The 8,977-nt window shown below is 33.6% G+C and overlaps 1 protein-coding gene across 3 annotated transcripts; it reads left to right on the forward strand.

Moving 5' to 3' along the window:
* The first annotated feature begins 1,094 nt into the window (after window positions 1-1,094).
* Window positions 1,095-6,992, forward strand: LOC116883453 (prolactin-8A7). Of its 3 annotated transcripts, none has more exons than XM_032884601.1 (6): window positions 1,095-1,180; window positions 2,516-2,691; window positions 3,438-3,476; window positions 4,280-4,387; window positions 5,425-5,604; window positions 6,515-6,992. In XM_032884601.1, the coding sequence occupies exons 1-6, from the start codon at window positions 1,150-1,152 to the stop codon at window positions 6,701-6,703; spliced, it is 723 nt and encodes a 240-aa protein (XP_032740492.1). In that variant the 5' UTR covers window positions 1,095-1,149; the 3' UTR covers window positions 6,704-6,992. The 3 variants fall into 3 exon arrangements, with proteins under 3 accessions (XP_032740492.1, XP_032740491.1, XP_032740493.1); XM_032884600.1 differs by having other exon boundaries at window positions 1,110-1,180; window positions 2,513-2,691; XM_032884602.1 differs by lacking the exon at window positions 4,280-4,387 and having other exon boundaries at window positions 1,150-1,180; window positions 2,513-2,691.
* Window positions 6,993-8,977: the final 1,985 nt, after the last annotated feature.

Genomic DNA, 8,977 nt, shown 5'->3' on the forward strand with positions numbered 1-8,977 from the left:
GCTCTGAGAATAATATTTTATTGAATTAAATCTCTGAGATATTGGTGACGCAGAGATCAGAGTTACTTTCTCAAGTAATATGGTACACCTAGGCTTCTGAAATCTCTCATGGCATTCTTGTAGCTGTATTTCCTTTTGTATAAATATTAGACCTAACTGATTTGCCTACATTTTTTTAATCAGCAAGTTCTCTCTTTCAACTATATTAGGATATTTTTTTGGCGTTGAGTTAGAAGATCCCTTGATGTTGATTAGATGCAAATATCTGGAAGCCACTATGACATTGGCCTTTAAAGAATTTTCACCAGTGGTACTATAGCAGAAGTGCTAATATGAGTGGTAAATTTATGAAAATATACTCATTAGGACAATCATGTTGCAATTATTACTGATGCAGTTAACAAAATTCTGACATGATTAAGAACAATTGACAGAAAAAACCCTACATTTGTTATTTTTAAACAATGTGTGGCAGAATGTTCTCAGAAGATATATTGTCTAAAGAGAAGTTAATGGAGTTTTTGTGTTAAATATATCCCATTTATTTTAGACTGACATCTAAATATCTAATTCAAGCATGCAGATTATTATAATTGTCAGCTTAATTCACAGAGAAACACTCTTCAGAGTAGCCAGTAAGTAATGGAAAGGGATCATAACCGTATGGATAGCTTACTAATGCTTTGGTATGGTGGTCAAATGTTCAATGAAGAATATTTTTCTGTCAATAAATATTAGAAAAAAAGGTGAAACAAAAAATGTAAGAATCAAAGGAATGGGAAGTAATCATGGACAATGCTGTCCTCATAGTCTGACATGATCATCTTTAATCAGGTCACTGAGATGGCTTTAGAGATTTCAAAAATAGTTTGAACAGGAATCAACATGTAGGAACACACACAAAAAAATCCAGACACATATCCAGCATAATGTAATACATTCCCTGAAATACAGTTAACATTCCCTGAAGGTAAATAGACATGATTGTTGAATGAGTGTTTCTGTCCAAGACTTCATGCTGTCACATGGTTGTTCATACCCTTGGGGTCATCCGCTAGAATATATAGAGTCAGGAATCTACCTGGATATAGAACTCCAGTAAGCAGATCTCCAGAGACAGAACTCATCCTGATTTGGAAGTCTTCAGCAATGGAGCTGCCATTGAGTCAACCTTACTTCTGTAAGTAAATCCCTCTACCCATATGCCTCTCTTATTAAAAGTATTCATTCAATGGTCCTATGAGTTCATTTTAATGGAATTCTTTGTTTGGAATCTTTGATCTTCTATCTGGCGTTAAGAGATATTTGTTCATAGACTTCAAGGAGTAGATTTCTACATAGACTATATTAACTTTTAAAATATTTTTTGAAAGAAACTGTACAAGGGTATGGGAGACAATTGGATTAGTAGTTTTCATCATTCTTTAACTTGAGACATGTTGCAATGTTCAAAGAGAATCTGTGCTGTCTCCTCTCTTGAGGAGACATGAGAAGGGAAAAAGGGTTCCTGGTATCCAGTGAGTAGGACTGATGGAAATTATTTAGCAACTTGCAATACATAAAATAACTTCCAGAACAAAAATAATACATCTCAAATAGAAAATGTTTTGGAATTTTAGAAATTGGTAAATATTGAGCATGTAAAAAACAGTGGATTTAATTAGTCTTATCTCAAGGATGAAGTAAGAGAATTTTGATTGTCAGTAAAAAGTACTAATGGTTGATGTTCTGACTTCTACTTTAGTCAATGATAAGCCATTAGAAAACAATTTGAATATGTAAGTCTTATCCAACCTGAATGTGTTCAGATTACATTTAGAGTCTAATCTGCTGACAAAATTATTGGGCAGATCAACTTTAAAAAGAATGATCCTAAGTTTTGAGGAAAAAAAAATCACTGATGGAGTTTTATCATACGTTAGGAGTTCTAAGTTGATATTATATATTGGACAACATCTCTTCAACTCCTTGTTAGTATTCATAGTCATTGTATTTACTGTCCAATGTATAGAGGAAGCAAAGAAGTAAATTGTGCTATCCCTGTGCCACAAATTTATAAAACATTGAGATCAGATATGATGATTAAAAACTGCACATTCTTCAAGAGTTTGGTATCTGAAAAATGACCTCACCTTTCAATGATGCTAAACCATCAAACACTGACTTAAAATACAAGTACAGAACTAATTTTAAATTCAGATATTTGTAAAATTCAGAAGCACTTCTTAAACAATACAAAAAAATGTGAAATTGCCTGCTCTTCAAACTACTATTCAGAAAAATTCGTTTACTTGCCTACATACTGTATAGGCCTTTGCAGACATTGAATTTAATATCAACATGATGGAATAAAATTAAAAAGAAAATCAAAAAACCCACCCAAACCAAACAACAACAACAAGAAATCAACAACAAACTAAGAAAAAAAAATCTTTGGCGAGATACAACTTTCCTAGTTCAAGGAGAAGGCCGATTAATACACCATCTCTAAGTGGGTTTTGTTTTTACGTAGCAGGCAAACTCCTGCTCCTGGTGGTATCAAGCTTGCTGTTGTGGGAAAAAGCTGCATCAATTCCTGCATGTCTTGCGGAAGAGGGCGGCTGCTGGAACCCCCTTGTGGAAACATTTAACAGTGCTATCCATAAAGCTGAGATGCTCTATGACCTTGCTAATCAGTTACATGTAGAGCTCGTAAGTACCTCAGTCTCTAACTAATACTTGAACTGCACTAAAATCTGAGTCACAAAATATCATGACACACATATCAGAAAATTCAGCTTCATAGGTAAAAGATGCCCCGACTACTGAAACAAGGACAGAGCCAATTGGACAGTTTCATGAAATTTCATAGAATCTAATGCTATTAATATATTTTCTCTATTTTATTAAAAAAATAAAAATAACCATGGTAGAAATTTTTAAAATATGCTTGGGGAAGAATTTTCGTTTCCTGTTTTTGTATTCAGGATCATGTAATTCTATTACCATGCTCATTTAGCACACTGTAGGTAACTACTGTAAAAGATGTGCATTACAGTGAACTATATATTTGTAACAGAGATAAAGTAAAACATGTGAAGAGACAAGAAAGAAGGAAAAGTTGAAAGGAAGGGAGGAATAAAAGAAAGAAAGAATAAAAGAAGGAAAGCCTGAGAAAAAGAGAAAGAAAAAAATCTAGACTTTCAAGAAGCCTGTAAATACTAGGAATTTGACTTTAAAGATTTTCAGTGACAAGAGTTTGTCCAATATCAGAGCAGGGATAAAAGTGTATCCATACCCGTTTGGTGATTGTCATTTCTCAAGGTCAAAAAAAAGGAAACTGTAGAAACAGGACAACCTTCAATATGATGGGCATGAATGTGTCTCTGTTTGGGATATACCTGTTGTCCTATTTTGTACTGACTACTTGTTATTTCTCTCCCCTTAACATGACTTAGTACCAAAACAAATTCTCATCTGAACAGTTTTCATCTCTTGTAAGTACCTTACTCTCTTCCATTTGCTTCCCAGTAAAAGTCTCATGTCAATGATTGCACTTTCGAAGAGAAAGCATTATACAGCATTTTTATTTCCTGTTCTTAATTTTCAGTGTTTCAACTCTTAACCTTCACAGAGATTCATTAACCTTTCATGAATTAGCTGATTATTTGAAATAAAAATTCTAAAGTACATATTTAAGTAAATTAAATATTTTACTAATCATACAATGACTAATCCAATACATGATACTAAGATTTTTTATATTTACTTTCTTTGAGTTTACATGGATTTACTGTAAAATAGATTATTGTTTTGAAACAATTTCACTCTAAAATTATTATAAACATGCCCAGATATCTTCTTTAGTGTTAAATTAATCAATTTATAATTCTATTGTCTGGATAAAGAAATGTCAGTATTTATTGACAGAAAATAGGAAGGTTAATAAATATGTTGTATGGCTTTATGCTGAAATGTTGAACAATGGTGATAATTAAATCACTTACTTCTTCTTAAATTTAATCCTTTAAGTGTCTACCATCCTGAGTGTAATTTTCGAAAGTGAAGAGGATAAGTGAGTAAGAGAGGAAGGAGTTAAATATTCAAATGTTAATAAAAAACAAATTAAATTGCAGGTACAATGTATAGACACAAAACTACATGACGGTTTCTTAATTACTTCATATCTACATTTTATGAATTACATGTGGTAAAATTTACAAATCCAATAAAACGTACTAATATTCTGTTCATGAAGTTATTTGTGATTTCTGACCTCTATTTTTTGTGTTATTTGCAGAATTCACAAGTGATTAGGAAAGACAAGACTGCTCTCAGAGCTGGAAGTTACTGCCATTCAACTCTCATAAAAACCCCAAATAAGGAAAACGAATATATAGATATTGAAGTGAGTTTCCTTTCTGGGTTTTCCACAGAATTCCAGAAGCAATAATTTGATTTTTTGGTACTGTCAATTATTACAGGCATTATGATAGATAAAGAAATCATTCATGCAGAAAAATGAAGATAAAGTATAGAAAATAATCACATTATAGAATTGATAAATTTTAAATATAATCAGATAACCCCAAAGAATGAAGCATATGCATAATATACCATTTAGAGAATGATGTTTTAGAAATGACCAACTACTCAAATTTTACTTAATATATTTTTAGGATCCTTTGAGCTAAATTGACTATCCATAGATATACACCCACTCCACCATCAGTTATAACAATATGGCTGTGTTTATAATGTGTTACTAATGTGTTCTGCATGATAGTATACGATCTTACTGAACACTATTCCACTTCTTGATTTTCAAACCTATTCTAGTTCTAGTTCTATTTTTACATATCTCTTCATCCTTCAGGTATTCTCTATGCCTTAACTGAAAACTGGATGAGCAGAGCAATCCTGTGAAATATTAGTTTTTTTCCTTAGGATGCAGCAATTGCCAAAACCATGATGAGAAGGTCTGCATATCTTATCAGTTCTATTATAGGATATGATTTCGTTCTCCTGTACATGGTGTACATAATTCCTTTATTGAAAATTGTTTTAACCACTTACCATGCCTCTGTCTATCATGAGTCAAAGTTTTTGGTCCTGATGGAGTATTAGCAAAAACATTTTATAATTTGATGAATAAATAAACAAATAATGAAGAACTCATTGGAAAGGAAACTGTTAGAATTGGATAGGAATAACAAAATATGATGACCTAACCTCAGGTAAATGCTTATTGACATGACCCATATTCTGTTTTATTTTGTAGAAAATACACCAGATGTTTAAATACTTCCATAGTATGTAACATTGATACGTGTTTCATATACACATAGTAAATACATGTTTCAGTTCAGCTTCTTTACATGGACATTGCAGGTATCAAATCTGCTAAAACTGAAATTTATGCAATGGCTCAATTATGTCTCATAGATCAAAGAGTATGTAAAAACTTTGATCAATTTTGTGGGTGCCTGGATCAGCCCTCTATACCATCTAGTGCTTGAATTGAGTGCCATGCAAGATGTCCCAGAAACTATCCTCTCTAAAGCCAAGGAAATTGAAGAGAACAACAGACAACTCCTGGATGACCTTAAGTGGATACTCATCAAGGTGAGCACTTCCCATTAGTTATTTTCTCTCATAAAGTAGGTAGGTTGTCAAAATTAACAACAAATCAATTCTGAAATACGTCATCTCTCCAGAGTGAAACATAGATATCTGATCTTGTTCACAATCTTTCAATAAGACTTTTTTTCCACCTGTGTGTCATAACTCCTTTGAGGGTCAATTAACCTTTTCACAGCAGTCATATAACTGATATCGGGCACATCAGGTGTTTACAATTACTCAATATAATTTTATTGTTGGGGGTCACCACAGTGAGGGGAAATATATTAAAGTGTTACAGCATTAGAAATTTTGAGAACCACTGTTCTAATAGTTTCCCAGCATCTCCAAGTTTTTCAGATGCTTCTTATCTCTTTCCACCCTAGGGATCAGAATGAAACAAAGATGTTTCTCTTAGGCAGTTAAAGGGCAGATGAAAAAAGCTTTGGTCCTTCAATCACATTCATCCCTATCAAATCACCATCTGATCCTCATAACTTGTCAGATTTTTATACGTAGACCTCATGGAGGTTAGATTTAGTAGAATATTCGTGCATATCAGCTTCTGTGAAATACGTACAAAAGAACATGTAATAATTTCCTGAGTAACTGATATGAGCTCTGCCAACGGCCCAGAATCAAACAAAATTTTCCTACTTTCCCTGTGCTTCTAAAAGGGCATATTTCCTCTGCAATTAATTACATGTTAGAACAAATTCATATGAGTCTTCACCACAAATTCTAAAAGTCTAATTGCTTAAGCGTCTGTTGGTTTAGATACATTAAAACTCATAACTTTGATGGAAGCAGCACATTTCTGAATGTACTTCACTGATTGGACACAAAAGAAGTAAGAAGAAATGAACACTAACAATGTAGTCAACAAGTAACTGATTATCATTTTGATTTTTAGGTCTCTCCTACAGAAGAGATGAAGGAAGAATTTCCCAGCTGGGAACACCTTTCTTTCTTAAAATCAAGTGGCGGAAAATCTAAGTTTTTGGCAATGTTTAACCTTTCAAACTGTCTAGGCTACGATGTGAAGTACACTCTATTAAATCTCAGGATATTAAAATGTCTCACAACTGGGAAAGATTGCTAAGTGCACATTTACCATGTATGCTTTGGGGATGCTCCATGACAGTTCATTCCTGAGTATTTGCTTTAAATTGTATACTTTTCAAATGCATATGTGGGTATAGTGTGTCTCCTTTAAAAAAATTCCCTTTGGAAATGTCCAAATCAAAAAGTCTTTCCTTCTTTTATTCATTGAATAAAATATATACCAATAAAGTTTGGTTGATCCAATAGAATATTTCACAAATAATAGATGTTAATCTAACAAAACATTAATGTTTACATCAATAAAGTCACATTTATTTCACATAAAAGTAATGAAAGTCAAGTTATTTTAAACAAGGTATAAATCTCATTAACTGATCCATTATCCTAATCAGAATTATAAAAATAGTAATGCTTCATGACATTCATATTGTCCTTAGAAAACAGTGTTAACATTGGGGATTTAGCTCAGTGGTAGCGCTTGCTTAGGAAGCACAAGGCCCTGGGTTGGGGTCCCAGCTCCGAAAAAAGAAAAAAAAAAAAAAAAAAAAAAAAAAAAACAGTGTTAACACTGAAAGCACAGTCAATCTGATACAATTGCTATCTGATACCACAACCTCAAGAGGACTTAGAGGGAAGGAGGCAAGGACTAGATATGATAAAGATACAATGAAATCATATGTGAGATTTCCAAGAACTTGATTTTTAAAAAATAAAATCTTTTAGGTTGCAAATATCAGTGGTAATTTCTTCAAATTGTGTCATAAGTCCAACTATAACTTTGCTCTACAAAAGCACAATCACAGATATGTTCTAAATGTTTGCTTTGTGTCTAACAAGTATTTTGTTGCTGTATGGTATTTAATAAAATTACATATTTCATATGATGTGTAGATTAAAACAGTAGGAGCCTTAAGATTGACAACATCTTGGGTTGTCTGCCATGAAACTCTGATGAAGCAACAAGTGTCTGTCATTCTGGATATAATTGTTTGGACACTCACTTGAACACCAATCTGCACAACTGCTATAAATGTACAGAGTTTAGTTACAAATGTTTAGTCACTTCATACTCTCCGGTTTGTAGTTCAATCTCTATGAGCCCCCATGGCCCAGAATAGTTGACTCTGTAGGTCATGTGATATTCTTGAATCCTCTGGCTCACTCAATCTTCCCATTCATCTACAACACTCCCATCCTCTGCCTGATGCTTAGCTGTGGGTCTCTGTATCTGTTTCATATGTTGCTGGTAGAAGTTTCTCAGGAGACAGTTGTGGTCTGCAAGTGTAGCAGAATATCATTAATAGTGTTAGGGGTTGGCTTTCTTCCAATAGGATAGGTCTCAATTTGGTCAAATCTTTTGTTGGATTTTCCCTTAACCTCTGTTCCATAATTATTTCTATGCATCTTGCATACAGTACATTTTTAGGGGTGGTAAATGCGTTTGTGGGTGGGTTGATGATTCATTCCCTCCACTAGAAGTTCTACCTGGCAACAGGAGGTGACTAATTCAGTCTCCATAACCTGAAATGCTAGGAACTCAGATAGCTGACTCCCATAGACTCCCTGTGCTGTCCCTGTTCAGGTCTCCAGATAGCAGGAGAGATGCTCCCCACTGATTTCCATTCACACTCAAAGCCCTCTATTGTTACCCCTCACTCCACACCTGGTTGCCATTTTCATATTACTTCTCACCACCTTTCTCAAGGAATTCTCTTTCTCTACCACTGAGGACTATTTGGTTTCCCCTTCTAAGTGAGATTCACACTTCCACATTTGTTTCCTCCTTTTTACAGTTTCTCTGTTTCTGTAGATTGCATCAAGGTTATCCTGGTCTTTATGGCTAATGTCCTATTATAAGTGATTGCATACAGTACATTTCTTTTGATGTCTACATTAACTCACTTAGGATAATATTCTCAATTTCCATCCATTTTCCTTAAAAAAAAATACAGGATGTCTTTTGTTTTTAACAATAAACATTTATTTCACTATATAAATGTTCTATATCTTCTTTATTCAGTTTCAGTCAAGAAACATCTAGGTGGTATCTAGTTGTTGACTGTTATGAATAAAGTTGCTCTGAACATAGATTGAGCAAGTGTTCCTGCTGTATTGTGAGAAATATTTTGAGTATATGCCCAGGAGTTGTATAGCTGGTTCTTGAGTCAAATATATTCTCAGTTTTCCTAGAAACTGCAAAATTGATTCCCAAAGTGGTTGTCCAAGTTTCACAGCATGTGCTGTATCCCGATTTTTTGACATTACCCATTTTAAACTATGTAAAATGGAATCTCAGGTTCGTATTGATTTG

Source organism: Rattus rattus, chromosome 14, assembly GCF_011064425.1.
Source record: "Rattus rattus isolate New Zealand chromosome 14, Rrattus_CSIRO_v1, whole genome shotgun sequence".
In the NCBI taxonomy this organism is placed as follows: domain Eukaryota; kingdom Metazoa; phylum Chordata; class Mammalia; order Rodentia; family Muridae; genus Rattus; species Rattus rattus.